General features: G+C 42.4%; 1 protein-coding gene across 1 annotated transcript in view; it reads left to right on the top strand.

Moving 5' to 3' along the window:
• Positions 1-21384, top strand: part of C8H11orf65 (chromosome 8 C11orf65 homolog) — a 515706-nt gene that overhangs the window by 348418 nt on the left and 145904 nt on the right. Inside the window, exon 6 of the mRNA XM_078657052.1 lies at positions 15657-15790. Coding sequence (XP_078513178.1) covers positions 15657-15790 — 134 coding nt within the window. The remainder of the gene's footprint in view (positions 1-15656; positions 15791-21384) is intronic.

Here is a 21384-nt window from a genome sequence, read left to right as displayed (position 1 = left end):
CCCTTCACTGAACCTAACAGCATGGCTCCTGAGGTCCTGCAATACGGACATTTAAACTTGCCTCCTGAGTGCATGAACATTTTGAAGGAGGCTAAGAGACCTTCCACGAGAGCGTCTTATGCGTTCAAGTGGAAGAGGTTTTTCTTATGGTGTAGAGATCATCACCTTGATCCTACTACAGGACAGGAGGATGTCATTCTGCCGTACCTCCTTTCTCTAGCGACTGCTGGTTTAAAGTACGCTTCTATTAGGGTGCATTTGTCAGCCATAGTAGCATACAGAAAGTCACCTGAGCAGGTTTCTTTTTTCCAAGTTCCAGTGGTTAAGGACTTCCTCCAGGGGTTGAAGAAAGTGTATCCCCCTGTGCGAAATCCTTCTCCTCCATGGGAATTAAACCTGGTGCTATCCAGGTTAATGTCACCACCTTTTGAGCCCATCCACAAGGCCTCTTTGCAACATCTCTCTTGGAAAGCGGCCTTTTTGGTGGCTATCACCTCTGCTCGCAGAGTCAGCGAGATTCAAGCTCTCTGCGCGAAAGAACCATACACTGTTTTTCATCATAACAGGGTAGTCCTAAGGGCTCATCCGACTTTCCTGCCTAAAGTCATTTCTGATTTTCATATAAATCAGACTATTTCCCTCCCTTCGTTTTTTCCAGATCCTACGACCCCAGCCGAGCGGTCACTTCACTCTTTAGATCTTAAAAGAGTGCTCAAGTTTTATTTGGAAAGGACCAAAGGGATTAGGAAAACGGATCAACTGTTTGTGAACTATGGTTCAATGCGAACAGGTTTTCCGGCGGCCAAGAGGTCCATCGCAAGATGGATTGTCTCTTGCATTAAGTTGGCTTATCAGCTGGCAGGCAAGCCTTTGTTGCAGTCACCCAAAGCGCATTCCACCAGAGGGAAGGCCGCTACAGTAGCCTTTTTGCACGACATTCCAATGTCGGAGATATGCAAGGCTGCGACTTGGAAATCAGTTCATACATTTACGAGACATTACTGTCTCGATTCTGATTCCAGGGCCGATACTCAAGTAGGACAAGCCTCTTTGAGGAATCTATTTGGGTAGCCTACGGCCTGTACAAGCCTAGTATTTACTAAGCTTAATATGGTTTATTACTGTATTGTTACTCCTTTGCCCGCAGGGAGATGAGGTGAGGCTCGCTATTCTATTCTAATGCTTATGACTATTGATGAGGATCCCCTGGAAGAGAAGGATTAGTTACTTACCTGTAATCCTAGTTCTCTTCCAGGGGTATCCTCATCAAAGTCATAAGCAACCCTCCCGCCTCCCCGGGCAAAGGATATTCTTTTAATAAGGAGATATTGTTAACCTATTTGTTATTGGGTTTATTTTCAGTCTCCGAAAAGAACAACTGACCTAACTGTCACCCCTGAGGCATGATGGGATACTGGGGGTTATGAGTGCCTTAAAGGCACGGTGTCAGTTTATTGCTATGCAGCTACAGGTTAGCTTTTCAGTCTTTTTAGACTGTGTGTTTGCAATGCAGCCTGGGAGCTTTCTATGCTTCCAGTGAGTTATGAGAATTTCTACTGCTTTCTGAGCATTAAAACAATTTCTAAAACAAACTTTTTGTTGTTTTTTCTCATGTTTCTAATGCTTATTATTACATGTATGGTGGAAATTCTACACAGCATATTTCAGCTCTGTTTTCTACTGGCTGCTATTGCATGTTATATATATATATATATATATATATTCACAGAAAAAACCATAGGTTATAGACCATATATAGTTAGGAATTAGCATTTACAAAACCTTGAAAATTCACTGAAAAAACCATAGGTTATAGACCATATATAGTTAGGAATTAGCATTTAGAAAACCTTATTTTACTCACACAAAACCATTGAAATTCCATATATAGTTAGTTGCACTAACTATATATCGCGCACCCGCAATCCACTGCTGATGATGTCACATATTACATCATTCATGACATGGTCAGTGACATCACTGATGACATCACTGATGACATCTCAAATGACATCACTGATGACATCACTGATGACATCTCAAATGACATCACTGATGACATCATGACACACCAATACCAGTTACTACATACGCACTCACTGATTCCTACGTCTACACACACATTCACTCATTCACCCATACAATCACTCATACATACAGTCACTCATTATTACAACACTATCATATGCACTCATACACCTATGCAGACAGTCACACACTGCCACTCATCCATGGAGTTACTCACACACCAAGTCAGTCCTGTAAAGAATCAATCACACTTCCATTTCTTCATCTATACAGTTAAACACAGAACACCATACTTCAGTGACATCACTGATGACATCACTAATGACATCTGAAATGACATCACTGATGACATCTCAAATGACATCACTGATGACATCATGACACACCAATACCAGTTACTACATACGCACTCACTGATTCGTACGTCTACACACACATTCACTCATTCACCCATACAATTACTCATACATACAGTCAGTTATTATTAGAACACTATCATATGCACTCATACACCTAGTCAGTCCTGTGAAGAATCAATCACACTTCGATTTCCTCATCTATAGTTAAACACAGAACACCATACTTTTCACACATATACTAACACATACTTACTCTCTCATACAATCACTGATACAAGTACACATTGATATGCACAGAGTCACATACCTCCCAGCCAGCCACACACACACTCAGTCTTCCATACATCCAGTCATTCTTCAATATGTAAAACGTATTTAAACTTTACAAAAACACACAGACACTAGATGATGTCATCAGTGATGTCATTTGAGATGTCATCAGTGATGTCATCAGTGATGTCACTGACCATGTCATGAATGATGTAATATGTGACATCATCAGCAGTGGATTGCGGGTGCGCGATATATAGTTAGTGCAACTAACTATATATGGAATTTCAATGGTTTTGTGTGAGTAAAATAAGGTTTTCTAAATGCTAATTCCTAACTATATATGGTCTATAACCTATGGTTTTTTCAGTGAATTTTCAAGGTTTTGTAAATGCTAATTCCTAACTATATATGGTCTATAACCTATGGTTTTTTCTGTGAATTTCATTGGTTTTTTAACAGCTAATATCTGTAGCTGTAAAATGTATTCTTCTTTAAATCCAAAAATATATTTTATATGTTTATGAATAATTTTTTTTTTAAATATTTTTTTTTCTTCGTTCCCGCTTCGCGAATCGGGAAGCTTCCCGTTAGCTGACCTTGATGCCGCGAAATAGACCGCGAGCCGGTAAACGTTTCTTTACCGCAAGTGCCGCGTTAGAAAACAACATCGTGACGCCTCCCGTCCGCATGACGTTTCACGTTGTCGCGTGATACGTCATATGACGTGCTACGTTAGCGAACTGGTACGCGAAGCGAGTCGCAAAGCGCAGGTTTCTGGAAGCAAACCGGGAGGCCCTGCAAAGCGCTTAACGTAAACACAGCAAGTCATGTGACTTGGTAATAACACTTTTCATTGGTTCATTTCACTTTTGGTTTCCTAATGATGTAAGACTAGGTCATATAATCTAAAATGAACACTTTTGATTGGTTGAGAACTCTTGTTTTTCCCAAATGATGAAAATCCCTCCTTCTTTCCTCACTCTGACTTTCATCATTGTGAGAGAAAGACCCTTTGTGATCACTGAGCAATGGCTTCTTTAGTAGCTTCAGCTGGTGCTTCCCCACCACCTCCACCACATCCAAGGAAGAGTGGACCACCTGCTCAAGTTATAATTCAACAAGAAGAGGAAGAAGAGGAACAGGACGACGAGCACGAAGAGAAGCAGTTTTTGCCTGAGCAGCCCAGGACGTCTCACCGGAAAGAAAACTTCATTTGGCAATTTTTTAAAATTCCCAAAGGTCAGAAAAAAGTAAATGCAAGATACGTAACTTGCCTTATATGTCAAGATAGACTGTCCAGAGGAACCGAGAAAAAATACAGTTTCGGAAACTACACAATGCATCGCCATATGACTAGGTGGCATCCTAACAACTACAGTGCTGCACAGTTTCGGAACGACCTAGATAATCTCCCTATTATGGCCAGAAGATCTGTTGTACCGGAAGTAACGGGACCAGAGGGCAGGGAGATGGTGCCAAATATACAAATGAAATTTGGTGAAGTAAAACACATCTGCGTATTTTGCGATGGATTCATTTCCTACGGAGAAAGAAGCATCACTCTGATCAACAGAGCTATTGACTATCATATGCAAGTTTGTACGAAACGCCCAAAATAATAAATACTTCTTTTTTTGTTTTGTTGCTCCTGTTGAGCCCTTTACAATTAATCGTTTTCATTGCCCCCTCCAAGAAAAACCCAAAAAAATATAAAACTGTTCAGAAAAATTCAAAAAAAGTAAAAAAATGTTCCGAAAAATAATAAAAAAAATATAAAACAACAAAAACAATAAAAAAAAAGTTCTTTTCAGAACTACCTCCCCGTTATTAAAAAATTGGTACAATATTTGGAACTGTGCCAACCTCTATTTCTCTTAGTTCGCTTCCCAGTTCGCTCGCCGGTACGCGAACCGGAAGCGAACCAAAAACAGTAAGTATAAGGGAAGGAAACAGACACTTATGTTAAAAGAAAGACAGCTATAGGGGAGTAAACTAGAGATACTATTACCCGTAATCCACTGCTGATGATGTCACATATTACATCATTCATGACATGCTCAGTGACATCATCAGCAGAGGATTGCGGGTTTTTTGGCAACGTGCCTTATCCACGGTTTAATAACGCTGCCTTTTGCTTTATATAAGTTTTCAAATTGTATGAAATATATACCAATAGGTCGTTATGAACCTTTAGGTAGTGCTTTTCTTCATGAGGTCTGGTCGCTTCCATACACATACAGATGTTTCAAAGATGATCAAGAAGTTTATCTGAATGGAGAGGAATGCACTGAGACGCCAGATCATTCACTAATGTGTAGGCACATACAGTTACACGGTTCATGCAACAAACACCGACCAAATATGGCTTGCGTGTTGCAAGGCACGCCAGTTCCTGCTATCATCCCCACGTTCAAGTTGTTGGAAAATGGTAGTTATTTGATGCTCAATAATGAAGATTGTTCTGAGTTAATTAAAAGTATTCCTTTTATCGTAACAGTAAGTGAACGGGTTATTTGCTGCAGAAATGTTCTATTTCCTCCCACACATGAACATAGGGAGTTTTCAATCTGGCCACAAATACCAACCTTGGGACAGATTTCAACGGCATGGCAAGAATAAGAGCTCTTTTGTCTCAGAGAGAGGTGGCCTTGAGTTCGGCCCGTGAAACTTTCGTGCTTCACATAGCGAACACCCGTACAGAGGTGCAGACCCTTTTCAATTCAGATTTGCCTTTCAATTTCAGCAAGATGGTTCCGACTATCTTTAACGCATCCTCCACAAAGGCCCTGGCGCACTTTTTTAAAGTTGTTACCAGTGGTCTCGTGACTTCATTTGAGAAAATCTTTGGAGTCATCCCTGCTTCCTTTCATTCTATTTTCTCCACTCTGCTTCGTGGATTGGCATTTTTACTTGCAATACCAGCGGACGCTCTTGTGCTTTTTTACATTTTTAAATATGGATGTCCCTCCTATGCAACCTCCCACCCTGCAGCTGCTGACACTGTTCCGCAATCGCATGCTAGAATATTATGGCACAATGCCGTTGGCGATATTAAGCACGGCATATGGATTATCTTTTCGATTCTCCTACTTCACCTGTGTCCAGCCTGTATTTCACTGCCTGACCTGTGATTTCGATTGGGCCATTGATTTGTGTCTCTGCGGACCGGTTTCTCCTGACGTCGACTTTAATCAGCTGATGACTCCTATCATTACTCACGAGTTGGTTTGTCCTGGCGAAAGGATTATGGCTGTGGCATTGATGCATGGACTACTTGGTCCCTGGAATTTACTGGCGGCAGCACAGTCTTTCTTGGAACAGAGCTTTCTTGAAAACCCACCGAGCTGTCCTCTGATGGTGATAGAGGATCCGGTGCTGGGAGAGCACGTATGTTCTTTTCCGCTTTTAAATTGGATGGCTGAACTGTTTTCGGATGAAGACGGTGACTTCCTATTGGAGGCTGTTGCAGCTTATTTTGCATACACAGTTATGTCATAGACCTTTTTCATGTTTGATATGCTGAGTACTAGCATTTCATTGACAATTCATTGACTTATTTGTCAAGTTTTTATTATTTACCTTGCCTATTGGCTTAAGACTCGATAAAGTACTTGGCTGTTTTATTTTTCTTTAGCATTAAATTTTCCTAGTTTTTAATGCTTTACCTTGCGGACCGTCCACATATAAACTTGCAATCTGCTCTCATGAAATGGCACTTCTATTATCTTATTCAGTTCGTTTCCGGATCATGGGGAGGTGTCATCTAGGTCCTGGATATCTTTACACCGTGTTAAGTTAGCATGGGCTCATTACCGGTTTAAACGCCATTTTTCCTTTTTTGCAACTTCTGCACACGACACTTAGTTGTTGCTTTAGCTTTCCACCTAGTAGTTCATCGTGGTTTACATGAGAATAATATGTTATTGCTCTACTATCTGCTTTGCTTGTTAAACTATATCTGTACAGCGAGTGCTAAAGTTTCAAGAACAACACGATACAGAATTGTTATGAGGTCTGATCTCCACGACTTCATACTCATAACATAAGTGCAACTTCTGCCAATTCTGGGCATGAGGCGGGTTTTATATTGCTTTGCCGAACACACATACACAACAGTTGATGCGGTTCACATGAAGAGAGAGCTGGTGTATGCTGATGTGATTCCTTCAAATCTAAGACACTAAAGTATGGGCACGCCCTAAACCAACACAAAGAGACCTTCTTAGCAAATAATATAATATGTGTATTAGGGAGGGTGAGATATAAGCAGCCGCGGGCCGTGGAGGGAGTTACGGTGAGGCAGGGAGGCGGGGAGGGGGAGAAGCAGGGTGGAGCCCTCTCTACCCTGCCCCTCCCCCTCCCCGCCTCCCTGCCCCACCGTAACTCCCTCCACGGCCCGCGGCTGCTTATAAGTGTTGCTAACTCTTATTCATTTACAGCATGTTAACATACTGTCACCATTCGCTTTTTATGTACTAGTAACTATGCTGGTAATTTTGCTACTGATAATATGTGTACTTGTATTCTCCACCCTGCTTCTCCCCCTCCCCGCCTCCCTGCCTCACCGTAACTCCCTCCACGGCCCGCGGCTGCTTATAAGTGTTGCTAACTCTTATTCATTTACAGCATGTTAACATACTATCACCATTCGCTTTTTATGTACTAGTAACTATGCTGGTAATTTTGCTACTGATAATATGTGTACTTGTATTATCTAAGATACTACGCCTGAGAAGACGGCATTAGTAAATAAACATTTCAAATACACATGTGTTCTTCTTAACTCCATGTTCTGGTTTCTAAGAAATATATAACAACCGACTGTTCATGAGTTCCACGTATCCTGAGGTACTATAAGTTCATATTCTGGATTGTCTAAACATTGAGAGTTTGTTATATCCAATGTGACACTGTACCTAGCTTGCTAAGGAGTTTTTGATTACTAACGTGAGTTTTGGGACACCCTAATTCGCCGAGGTTCCAATCCTCTGTCCACAGTTCTGTGTGAGAACAGAAACCCTGCGACAGGGGCACCCCCGACCCTTGCTGGAGCTTCATCACACTTGCGATACAACTCCAGCAATGCGCCACCTTTACGGCACAGATACATCACGCATCTGTGCTGTTTTTGCCCCATGATGCGCCGCATTGTAAATGCAGCACACCATAGGTGACGGAACAGCGGCACAGAATGACTAACACATCCCTGGTGATGCGCCAGTCATCATAAATGTATCCCTATGCTTCTTATCTTGTTAGAGATGAACCGCCATATGTATCATCAAAGTTTTTTGCATTTCCTAAATAGCGAACTTTAAGGAATAAATAGCGATTCTTTACCATTCCTAGTTTGCGATTAGCTATTTGCTAATTACAAATTACCCATTCATTTCCTTCATTTCCATAGGGCGGTTGGACTCACTTTTAGCTCGAACGGCTGAATGGATTTCCACGAAACTTGGCAAAATTGTAGGGACTGGTAGCCCGATGTGCCTTTGCTATGTCTCAAGATATATGCTCCAGTGGTTTTTACGAAAATTAACTTTGAAAAATATATATTGGGCTACATTGGCCTATATATATGTTGGAGCCCAAATGTAGCCCAATGTAGCCCAATGAAGCCCAATGTAGCCCAATGTAGCCCAAAGATGGCCGCCAGACACACAAAAAAACAAATGTAGCCCAAATATCAGCCAGATGTAGCCCAACTATAGCCCAGTGACAGAATGACCAATCAGCTTCGCAAACCTCCGTTACGCGAAGCGGAGCGCTGTTACAGATATATATATTTTTTGGGACGTTAATTTCTCAAAATCCACTGGAGCACATATATTGAGACCTAGCAAAGGCACATCGGGCTACCAGTCCCTAATATTTTGCCAAGTTTCGTGCAAATCCATTCAGCCGTTTTATTATTATTATTTTTTTTTTTTGCCCCGCGGGGCCCTTTTAAAACCTCCACATCAAACCTAGGGGGTCAGCGAGGATCTACTATGCCCCCTTATAGTTATTTCCCCCTTTGTTTTGACCTCCTCTTGTCTCTCGATCCTACCGAGAGACAAGATGGCGGCCGCTACGGACTTTTTGGAATGTTGACAGACGCCGGAGAACCAATCAGCTTCGCTTCACAAAGCTCCGTTGCGCGAAAAGTACGCGTCCTGGGACGCTGCCAGGTCCGCTGTTACAGATATATATCTTTTTTTAAACGTTAATTTCTCAAAATCCACTGGAGCACATATATTGAGACCTACAAAAGGCACATCGGGCTACCAGTCCCTACAATTTTGCCAAGTTTCGTGCAAATCCATTCAGCCGTTCGGGCTAAAAGTGAGGCCAACCGCCCTATGGAAAACTCAATGTTAAAAACACGTTTTGGGACCCCCCTTTTTTCTCGGCCCCCCCTTGACGAACCCCCCCCCCAAATTTTCAAGGGCTGCTCAGAAACAAAATGTGCCATTTTCCTGAAAATTTCAGCCAATTCCGTCCACAAACGCCAAAGTTATTAGACATAGAATTTTCAAAAATCCCATAGAGAAAAAATCCTAACTATATATACCTACTGGCGACCGCCAGTAGGTAATATATGTATTTATATATATATGAGTATATGTATATGTGGGGCACATATAATATAGTGTTTCCGGGGTCCCGCACATGGGCGGGAATATTCTAATGCTTATGACTTTGATGAGGATACCCCTGGAAGAGAACTAGGATTACAGGTAAGTAACTAATCCATCTCGACCATATAGTTTCCCGGTAATCAACACGTATCTGCCTCTTTGTCTATCAGGGTATTTGTCACTTCTAAGGGTACCCCTGATCTTACCCAGATTGGCACGCCTCTAGCATAGGCCAAGTAGCTGGTCACAACGATGTGTCCTCTCCATCTCTTAAGCAGTTTCTCTATCTCCCAATGCAAAAAAGGCGTTTCCTGCAACTGGGCAATCTGTACGCCCGCCGTCTCAAATTCTTGTATATATTATACCTCTTATTCATTGAGCCCAACCCTTAAATGTTCCATGTTATAAACTTAAGTGTGTGAGGCGTTGGTGTCATATTTAGCGGTATTGTTCAAAGTTCCCTCTGCGCCCAATACCCCCTCAAGAGACCCTCCCAAACAAAGTACGTTTTCCCCCTTCCCTGCAGAGGATACTAAATGATCTGTAAAACCAATTTTTGGAAACTCAAACCCAGAGCAGTCTGGCAACACTCAGCAGACCAAACAATAGCCAAACTATCAAAATCCGAAACAGACCCATCTGGGATTTGGCCCATCTAGGAGGTGTGACCAGTGTTGCAGAAGTTCATTCTCGTGCCGTGGTCCCATCAGCCTGATTCGTGGTCCAGCCCGGGTCAGTCCGGGCCAGCCCAGCGAAGTACAGTCCAGCCCAGAGGGACCCCAACATTATATTTCAATGCGCTATTGTAAATAATATCATCTGCTGGCCTTGGAGTTATAGTTGGCAAGACTGTACTGCTTCCCGTATCTGAGTTCGACCCCCAGGTCATCTCAATGAGTAGAAACCAGCCTTCGAAAGGGTGCCTGTTTCCTGCATGATCTCGGCCACTTCCTTAAGGGCCGTAACTCTCTCCTTATCAGTCTGGGATGGGTTTGGCTTCCCCGGGGGGGGCCTCGCCCGTGACATCTTCAGGACCTCTTCCTGGACCCTCTATCCCTATGTGTAACTGGTATTCCCTGTCCTACCAAAGGTCCCTTAGTTTGATAGCTTTCAAATCATTCCCACGTCATCTTGGGATCCTCGCAGAAGTGTGTTTTCCCATTTGGCATTATGCAGAGGCTTGCTTGGAACATTAGAGAGTATTGTAGGCCTTCATCTCTCAGGGCCCTCTTCACTTCCAGGAAGGAGGCTCGCTTCCTCTGAACTTCTAAAGTATAGTCAGGAAATATGGAGACTTTACAGTTTTCCATTGTAAAGGGACCATCTGATAGTGCCTTACACAGTAGCACATTCCGGTCTTTGTAATTTAGGAGCCTGGCTACAACCAGACTAGGTGGGCGACCCAATGCAGTTGGGCTGGGTGGGACCCCGTGGGCCCTTTCGAGTGTGTAGAAGGAGGATAAGCCCTCCGGTGCGACCACTGTGCTGAGCCAAGGTTCAAGGTAAGCAATCATGTCCCTGCCCTCCACTCTTTTAGGCAAACCCACCACCAGAATGTTGTTTCTCCTGTTAGGATCCTCAGCTGTGCATTCCAGTGGACCAAATCTGTCAGAGAGATCTTCTACTTGAAGTGTCAGCGCCTGTTGTGCAGGGTTCAGTTCAGCTATTGTGGATACTGCTGTTTTAACTCTTTCTGATCATTTGTGGTGCTCTGCTCTAAGAAGCTCCAGTCCTACTGACACAGTACTAATGTCCTGGTGTAATGTGGCTTTAGTATCCGCTATGGACTCTAGGATTTTACCCAATTGTTGCTGCACTGGGTCATCTGCAACCGAGGTGCTCAAAGCTCCTTGAGTGTGCTCCTGGGTGTCTTCCTCTGGTCCTGGGGCACCCCCGTTGATTTTGCTCTGGACTTGCCCATTCCCTCACTTGATTCTGCTCCGGCGCTTGTCGCCACCTTTATCACATCTCTGTGGCGTTTCTCGCTGTGATTCCCACGTAGCTAGGGAGGTCCCCTGCTGACTAGGGTTGTGACCCCCTTCTCCTGTGCGTCTTCTTTGCTCCCGGGTCTTCACCCTGGCAAGGGTTTAGGTGGTATTTCTGCCGCTATGGTGCTCTCCTCAGACACTCCAAGGCCTACCCAAAGGTCTATCACAGCTGCTCCGCCTTTAACAGGTCACCACCAGTTGAAGGAGAATGGGGGGAATTCCTGCTAGGCCTCCAAGCAGGTCTGATGCCCACTCCACTCCCAATCGATTCAGCCACAACCAGGTAGGTGCTACCAGGTACAGGATATCCGGGTCATCTCTGTCGCCTTCGGGGCCAGGGCAGATCCCGCTCCCCAGTGGTGCTCACCACAGTATCGCGTTTCTGCTGTCCGATCTTCTGGCCTTTAAGGTCCGCTCTGCTGCACACGGTCTGGGGCCTCCGCAGTGTATTTCATAGCCACCGCCCCTCCCCACTTCAGTTGCAAGGGGGCTCCCCCGAGGACCCCACAGGGGCATGACGCAGCCTCCACTCTCACGAGGCTACAAGACTTGTATTCAGAGGTGGGTCACCAATGAGGTCCCAGGAGCCGGGCGTGCGGTGCCGCGATTTCTAAGAAGCGGGGTCAGGCCTCCACTTCTGTGATCTCTGGGCTGGCCGCTCTCTCCACTCCGGGCGGTCAGCCTCAGCCCCCTGCAGTATCACCAAATTCGTGGGGTGCTCCCGCCATCAAGCGGGAACCGTTCATAACTCTGGAGTGGTAGGATAATTATCAGGCTGATGCAGAGCAACAAGCTCATGCATCCGCCATTGCTGGCTGTCAAGTCATGCCCCGTCCCTACATACTGATTCCCTGTGATCCCTGGCATAGTTCTGTTTCCAAACAGAATCCCTGCAACAAGGCAAAATTGAGAGGTAATCGATGCCTCTCTCCAGTCATCGTTCTCTAGTATCACGTTCGGTTTGGTCAGTGTCAGTCGGAATCCCCTCTCAGCTCTTATGTCCAGAAATTCCACAGGGGATGGGTTGCGGGAGGACACAATTCTTCCCTCTCTGGATCCAGCTGGGGACCTCACTCCTGTGGACCCTCTTCTACTCTGGGGCTGTGGCTAAGAGGTTCACTCCCTCCATCTCCTCTCCCACTTCTTCCTCATACTCCTCTTGCTCCTGTGTTGTAGATTGTAGCAGGTGAGCCTCTTCCCAAGCCCCGAGTGCTCTCTGGGGTACCTTTTTCTTAGAGCTCTGTCACCTGCAGTCCTTCTCCCTGCTCAGCTCCACCACTGGTAAAATTCATTGTAGCTCAGGACTGACTTTGCAAACAAGTATCACAACTGCACAAGTAGGAGGAAGGAACTGAATTTGGAAAAAATATGGCCTAGCAAGGAAACCATAAAAATAAATCAATTCTGATGTCAGATTATTATAAGGGATTTTTATTTTCCCCACAAATAATTGTCACAAACACAGGTAGTTCATGTTCCCTTTCTGGGTCTCCTGACCCTGACTGAGACATGAATATATGATGTGTGAAAGATTCTTTGAGTGTGTATGAGACTCACTGTTTTGAGAAGCCTGGGAAGCCGGGTAAGTAAATCCCTGAAAGACTAGCAGGAGGAAGGAACTACAACTCCCATGTTCCCTACAGTTCTGTTAGTAGTAGCGACCTTGATCCTGAATGAAACCTGGATATGAAAAGAGTGTGTGGTGGCTACAAGACACATCAGTTTGTGGAAGCCAGTGAAGTCGGGAAGAAGACCCATAGTAAGACAGGAAGAAATCAAACCTCTCAAAAGTTCTTGGGAATTCGTGAATTTAGCTGACACGCACTGCGGAACACGATACCAGCAGCAGAACAAACAGAAGATTAAGTCAAGAAGACATTCTTCACCAACAATCACTCTAAATTCTTCTTTCACATGCGTGAACTGTGGGTAAAAAATGTTCACTTGCTCTGTAAGCAACTCTGCAGGTTCCTGACTAGGAGTCTAATGAACTGAACTGCATCCAGCCAAAAGAATAGCATTTTATGAACTACACTCCATTGTTTGTAGGCTTCAAGATTCCTCATTGAAAATAAGGATTGCATACCTAAGTAAGCATAATTAACAGTGATACATGCAGTAAAGGTAACTGCCTAGGTTATTACAAAAATTACAACAGAATATAGCATCCATGTCACAAACTAAATTTCCTACTATAATGATTGTCCCCTTTTCAATCCTGAAGATGAAAGGTTTAAGTGCCTTCCCATCTTTTAATCAGCTATGCTGTCCTGAATGATACAGGGTGGAGTTGGTTATGTAATGCTTCTCTGTTTTCTAATCTGGCTTATTTTAATGAATCAGTGTGTAAAACCGACTTGTCATTCCATTTCAAATTCCTATCCCTGAGAAAAAGAATGGAGAAAAAGGACCAACAATATGAGTTTTGCCACAAATAGGTTTTCTAGTTACAATACATCTGTGATCATGAACAGCTCAAAATGCATTCTGTGTACTGGCATCCTTCCTATATATGGGATAAAGTACCCCTTTTGTACATACAAGAATATTGCAACTCACAGAGGAGTTCTGTGACCACGTAGAGGAACAAGGCAGAAGGCCAGATTTCTATAAAAGGTCATGGAATACCACAGTGACCTGCAATCTGCTTTTTACATTTGGCAGATGGTATTTATTCTAATACATGGCCACACCATCATTCTACCCACCAAAGTAGAGGGCCCACAGAAGGTTGAGAGGTGTTGGCATATAGGAGTGGGTTTGGGGAAGCTTGCCTCTGTATTGGCAAAAGGCCTGTTAGATAAATACTACTGGTGGCCAAGTACAAAGAAGGTACCAACTTGAAACTCCACTCTCCAACCCTCAGGGACCATTGATTTTTCATCCAGAAAAAAAGAATTTGAAGTAGCTGTATATATATATTTAATTTAAATTTGTTGACCACACCTTTATATGTTTCTTCTTGTCGACAATTATTCTATGTGATAATGTTTTCTTTTGAGTTAAGTAATTGTGTTTCTTTTCTTATGTACGTGCTGCGTCAAATGGATATATGTATATTTTATAAAAACCAAATGCATGAATTCTAAATATAGAGTGAGATTATTGTTTATGGCCCATAATTTGTGATTCATTCAGACATCCACTCTGGAATAATTGAAGGAGTGTTAAATGAAGTGCATTTTGAATGGAAATAATAAAAGTTAAAATAAGTAATTTGTTGCATACTCTAGGATTTGATATGAGGTATATAACAAATTGGGTTAATCTACGGTTGATGGGGGTACATAATGTTGTGAGTCTTTACATAACCCCAGAATCCTTACCTTGATCAAATCCCGTTTTGTGACTACATTTTCTAAAAGTGGCATTTTCTGAAAAGTAACTTAAAATTCCAATTTACCAGTAAAGGGGATTTTATATCACAATTAATGTGAGAGTAAACAGCATTTCCCTGTCTGGTCCCAAACTGAAGTTATCATTTACTAAGTGTAATAAGGTAACCCAGTGTTAGTCTATGGTAGAGCTAGCCTTATAACAATGAAAAACAATGTTAAGAGTTTCTCACTGTCAGGGCACGTAAAACATAAACCCGCATGCCCAAACTTTTTCAATACCATAAGCCCTACCCTATGGGCCTTTAAGGCCTACCTTAGGGGTGACTTGCAAGTATTAAAAAATAAGGTTTAGGCCTTGCAAAAGGTTTATCTTGCCAGATCGAAATGACTGTTTAAAACTGCACTCAAGGCAAACATCTGGGTTGACCCTGGTCCAACAAATGACCACAAACCTGAGATTTGCTAAGAGTATAAACCATAGGTTAGAAATGTTTATATAGTCATTGATGCTATGGTATATATTTTTTTGATGTTCAATTCAGAAAAACTGAAAATAAAGATATGAAAAATATATCAAACAGTTCCTTTTCATCGGAAATATAGTAAGCACATCCATGCATGATTTGTATTTCACTGGAGATGCTTTATTTCTTTTGGCTAGTAGGTGGAATTGTTAACAGTGTATTTTTTTTCATATAGCTCACCCTTTATAATCATTTTGTATGTGTTTCGTTATTTTATTTTTGGGATTGTTATTTGTATTACTAGCTATGCGTTTAGATATTTAGATTTATTGATAATGTATTTAGGTATTATGGCTTTAATACAATGAAATCCAACCAGCTGACCAATATAGAAATCATCAGGTTTCTATGTTATATTTTGAGTAGTAATTACTTTTAATGCATGGGTTTTGTGCAGAAGCCTTGGCTGACTTTATACATTTATGATTGCTAGCTTTGGATGTGTGTGAGAACTTGATGTGGTGTGCATGTAATATTTGGAGGCTTGTAGAACTCATTTTAAAGCTATGATATTTCTCGTTAGCCATTGAACAACCTAGAAAACTTCACTTTTGATGACACCAATAAGAAAATGGAATTTCACTACTCCAAACTGATGAGACGACAAGAAGTTGAAAAAAGAAACAAACAAATGAAAATTCAATGGATGAAGAAAATGTGGGTTTATTCTATTTCCAAAGTGTAGTTGTGAGTATGATTTTGTGAAATATTTAAGTAATAAGACCAAACTTGCTGGCAGCTTATTTATTTTTTTAGAACTCTTTATTAGCGACTGCATATCATCACATTATACCATTAAACATTCCATCAATGTACAGTCTTTTCTGTTAACTCCCACAACTAGTAACTCCAGAAACTTGCTGTCAGCTTATAATCTTACATGCATGCATCCGTCCACTGAAAAAGCACAGTTCTCTTTACCCAAACCTTCATCTCCACCAATAAGGATTGCTGAGTAGGTCTTTGAGGATGACTGGTTGGGTTTTCAGAACTGTTATTAGTTCATTCCAAGAATTCCATCTTTGAAATGCATGCATGCTTTCTGACATTGTGAACAATGCCTACAAAATTTACAAATGAAGCAGATTTCATAAAACAGCAAAAGTCATCAAACGTACCACACGCTGTTGTTTATTGTCTGAACACTATATGATGGAAGAGCAGTAGCGGCTGCTACCGGATTCGGGTGGTGAGGCGGGGGAGGGTTGGGGGTAGCGGAGGAGAAGATGAGGGACGACGAAGAAGAAGAAAAAAAACACGACCCGAAATGACTGGCTGCCGCCTCTCCTCCGTTCTCTGTTCTCCGTCCTCTTCCTTCTTCCTGCAGTCCTGGCCAGCAGCAGGAAGCACCCGGCTCCCAGGTTTCCCTGAGCATTGTGATTAGTCTGAGCGCATACACAGCGCTCAGATGGGGAATGGAAGGCTTTGAATGTTCCTCACGAGGCTGCCTGGTGGGGAAGATGCAAAGTGTGCATGACTGGCCGGCCAAGAGGGCCGGTCAAGCAGTCATGCCCTTAAGGAGTGCAGTGTGAACAATAAAGAATTTGCTAGCCCCCACGGAAATGGTTAGATAAAGAATTTTCAAGAAAAGCACAAACAAAGGAATTCTTCTGCTCGTGCAGGTTTTTTTATTTAAACCTGTTTCAATTTTTTATCAAATTTGTTTTTTTCATGGAAGAGAAAGGTACTTATGAACCACATTTATACATATTTACAACAATTAACCGACAAACATATATACAAATATAAACAATTATTGCACAATCTTCTTTTACAAAAGCTACGTGTTCACAAATATTGATTCTTTGTGAAATATTTCTCACTTGTGATTACCAGAGAATGAAAACAAGAAAAAGCAACCCGATTAATGCAAGGGGAAGATCAAAAACAATTAGTAATATGATCAGAAATGAATTCCTGTTCCCTTTCTTAAAGTGCCGACTCGTTTCGAATCTGAAGATGAATGACAGATTCTCTTCAGGGCGCTTTCATTGGGGGTAATCTGAATAAAAAATGTGAAAGAAGATCATTCAGTAACTGGGTCTAAAAACTTTTACCTCCTTTTACAAAAGACTGATGTCACACTGCCTGTTACCTTCATCTATGGGCAACGCGGTCCCGCGGGTCCAATGTATGTAACGAAGCTTATGACTCCTTGGGTCCTTTTGCTGTAGCTGTGGACCTAATGTATGAAATGAGGGATATTTACTATTTACATTTATAGCCACTCGGAAGACAGTCTGTGGTGCAGACAGAAAAGCTCGAAGTTCATACCTCTATTGGTGTTGGAAACATGTAGGTTTCTTTACTTTCCCACTTTCTGACTTTCGTTGGAGATGTCCTCCGTGCTCGCACTAGGATTTCAAACTCCTGGAATATATGGGGAATGACGCTTGTAAGAGCCTATTTTTTACTTTTACTGTCCCTTAAAGCTTATTTCGCACTGGAGCCCAACGTACCTGCGCTGTTTTCTTTTGCTGCACAGAGAGTTTATTGTTCTTCGCGGGCCTCGTATGTTTATGCTGTGTTGATATCACCGGTTGGAACCGTGATTCAGCATACCTCGCGGTACACTCAGCAGCGTTTTAATTCGCTCTGTACATCTGCAATAAGATATTGCGGTGTGGGTTAGGGAACTGATAAATCAATTTAAAAAAAGCCGAGCGGTATTTCCCCTTCCTTCCTCGCTCACCTTCCACTCCGTATGGATTCCTATCGTTGTAAACCATCAACCAATACCATAGCCACGGATTGGCTCATCCACTATATCAAGTCACCGCTAAGCATTATGGTAAAAGTACCTTTTCCACGCCCGACCTTTGCGTATAGGAAAAACCAGAGCATTGGACAACAGATTGTCCGTGCGGATATAAGGATAAACAATCCCAAAAGTGATTTGTTATCAAAATGGGGCTTAAAACCGATCGAAGGTCACCACAGGTGTGGTAATTGTGTGGCGTGTGATTCTACCATCGAAGGCAACACTTTTCACCACGCAAATTTGAGTTGGCCACACACTGCCTTTTCAAACTGCAGGACAAAGAATGTAGTATACGCCATTGTTTGTCCCTGCCCGAAAGTGTACATAGGGAAAACGACCCAACAAGTAAATGCACGCATGACACAACACCGATCACGGCTCAAAAATAAAATCCAGACGGCACCCCTAGTACAGCACTTCATTGAGAATAAACATGTGGATAATAATTTTCAGTGGACTGTGCTGTACAGTATGAATCAAATGAAACCGGGAATTAATGTAGAACAAGTGTTGCTCAAAAAGGAGGCTTACTTGATTTTAAAATTTAACAGCGCCCAAACAGGCTTGAATTCATTGTCAGAGATTTCGAGGCTTTGAAGTACTTGGAACCTCAACAAATGATTTTCAAACTACAGAGACCATAATGCTTAGCGGTGACTTGATATAGTGGATGAGCCAATCCGTGGCTATGGTATTGGTTGATGGTTTACAACGATAGGAATCCATACGGAGTGGAAGGTGAGCGAGGAAGGAAGGGGAAATACCGCTCGGCTTTTTTTAAATTGATTTATCAGTTCCCTAACCCACACCGCAATATCTTATTGCAGATGTACAGAGCGAATTAAAACGCTGCTGAGTGTACCGCGAGGTATGCTGAATCACGGTTCCAACCGGTGATATCAACACAGCATAAACATACGAGGCCCGCGAAGAACAATAAACTCTCTGTGCAGCAAAAGAAAACAGCGCAGGTACGTTGGGCTCCAGTGCGAAATAAGCTTTAAGGGACAGTAAAAGTAAAAAATAGGCTCTTACAAGCGTCATTCCCCATATATTCCAGGAGTTTGAAATACTAGTGCGAGCACGGAGGACATCTCCAACGAAAGTCAGAAAGTGGGAAAGTAAAGAAACCTACATGTTTCCAACACCAATAGAGGTATGAACTTCGAGCTTTTCTGTCTGCACCACAGACTGTCTTCCGAGTGGCTATAAATGTAAATAGTAAATATCCCTCATTTCATACATTAGGTCCACAGCTACAGCAAAAGGACCCAAGGAGTCATAAGCTTCGTTACATACATTGGACCCGCGGGACCGCGTTGCCCATAGATGAAGGTAACAGGCAGTGTGACATCAGTCTTTTGTAAAAGGAGGTAAAAGTTTTTAGACCCAGTTACTGAATGATCTTCTTTCACATTTTTTATTCAGATTACCCCCAATGAAAGCGCCCTGAAGAGAATCTGTCATTCATCTTCAGATTCGAAACGCGTCGGCACTTTAAGAAAGGGAACAGGAATTCATTTCTGATCATATTACTAATTGTTTTTGATCTTCCCCTTGCATTAATCGGGTTGCTTTTTCTTGTTTTCATTCTCTGGTAATCACAAGTGAGAAATATTTCACAAAGAATCAATATTTGTGAACACGTAGCTTTTGTAAAAGAAGATTGTGCAATAATTGTTTATATTTGTATATATGTTTGTCGGTTAATTGTTGTAAATATGTATAAATGTGGTTCATAAGTACCTTTCTCTTCCATGAAAAAAACAAATTTGATAAAAAATTGAAACAGGTTTAAATAAAAAAACCTGCACGAGCAGAAGAATTCCTTTGTTTGTGCTTTTCTTGAAAATTCTTTATCTAACCATTTCCGTGGGGGCTAGCAAATTCTTTATTGTTCACATTTAACTGGTCCAGCTTCCCCTGCATCCCAGGACCACACTCCCCTTTTTCACAAATTGTTGAGCGGGTATTTATCCGCGAGAGTCTGAAGGGTACCAGGATTCACTCAATGCTGTATAACCCTTTTTTGAATTAATAGCAAGGAGTGACACTTTGTCCCTCCTACGTTATGGGAGAGAAAGATACTTTATCCTTTTCCGAGAGCCATATTCAGAACTTGTTGGCCACCTCCCCCTTTTCTGATGTCACATTAAGTTCTTCAGCACAACAGCAGAACGAAACGGATAAGCTCACTAGACTTCGCAAAAAGCACATCCGCACTGAACTTCACGGGCATTTTCTCCTGAAGCACCTTAGGGGTGGGACCATCCCGTGGGGGCTCCAGGTCAAGAATGTCCCAGTGATCTTCACTGAGGATGCAGACTATAAGAAGGGCTTCAGCTGCATCAACACCAAGTGCAGCCGGGACCTGATGGTCCATACTATCGAAACCGCCCAGAGACTTTGTGCGAAAGAATTACAGGAAATTGAGGAGCTAACTCAAGCCATTAGAGACAGTGAGGTGATTACAGACTCCAAGGCTCTCTTAGAGAAGCTAGATAAAGAAATTCAGACCTTTAAAGACAACACCATCAACGGAAAAACTGCCCAGTACGAACGGGATTCTAAATCCTTCACGTTAGAAAGGGCTTATCCCTTTTTAAAAGACGATTACTACTCCCAACCGGCTTCCCGTGGGGCACTCTCTAACTTTCAAGGGAGGTCACGCAACAGGTTTAAAACTTTTTCAGAAACCTCATCTTCTGAATCATCAGGGTCAGACTCAAGAGGGAATAAAAAACAAACTCCTTTTTTAGACAAGGACCAACAGCCGAAAGTAAGATTCAAACAGCCATGGGAGATGAGAACGCGGCGGAACTTCTACAAGTCGTAGGAGGCTCTTCTACTATAGTTAATCTCTCTGCTAGAGTATTAACAAAAGATGAAGAATCGGTCCTCAATCTGGGCCTTAAATTCGTTCCTTCCAGACAGACGGACTTTACCAAAATTAAGCTGGAAACTATTGAATTCTGCCGTAAAATTAGATTAAGAGCATTTTTTGCCAACCAACCACCTAATATCATCACCGAAACCACTGGACTCAGGAACAAATCTTCTTTTGTTCCTAGTCACAATATTCCCAAACAAATATATGCCTTTGAGCAAATTTTGTTGTCGTCCATAAACAAATTGGAAAGTAAGAAAAAGTTTGTAAAACACAACATCACTAAAGGACAACAGGCCGCACTCAAGACTCTTAAAGAAGACCCCACAGTGGTCATAAAACAGGCCGACAAAGGCGGTGCAGTAGTGGTTTGGTCTAGGGAAAAATATCTGGCAGAAGGATTTTCCCAAGTCAACAATCCAGAATGGTATAGGAAGTTGAAAGAGGATCCATTACAACAAATTCAGGCCTCCATTTCGAATATTGTCGAAATAGGAAAGGAAAGCGGGTTTTTAGGCCCCAAAGAAGGGGACTTCCTAATGAAAAGATTCCCAAGAACCCCAGTGGCATACTTTTTGCCTAAAATACATAAAGACCTGTCTA

The sequence above is a fragment of the Lissotriton helveticus genome, chromosome 8 (genome assembly GCF_964261635.1).
Source record: "Lissotriton helveticus chromosome 8, aLisHel1.1, whole genome shotgun sequence".
Lineage (NCBI taxonomy): Eukaryota > Metazoa > Chordata > Amphibia > Caudata > Salamandridae > Lissotriton > Lissotriton helveticus.
Note: the sequence above shows the minus strand (reverse complement) of the source record. Positions and strands in the feature narration are given on the sequence as shown.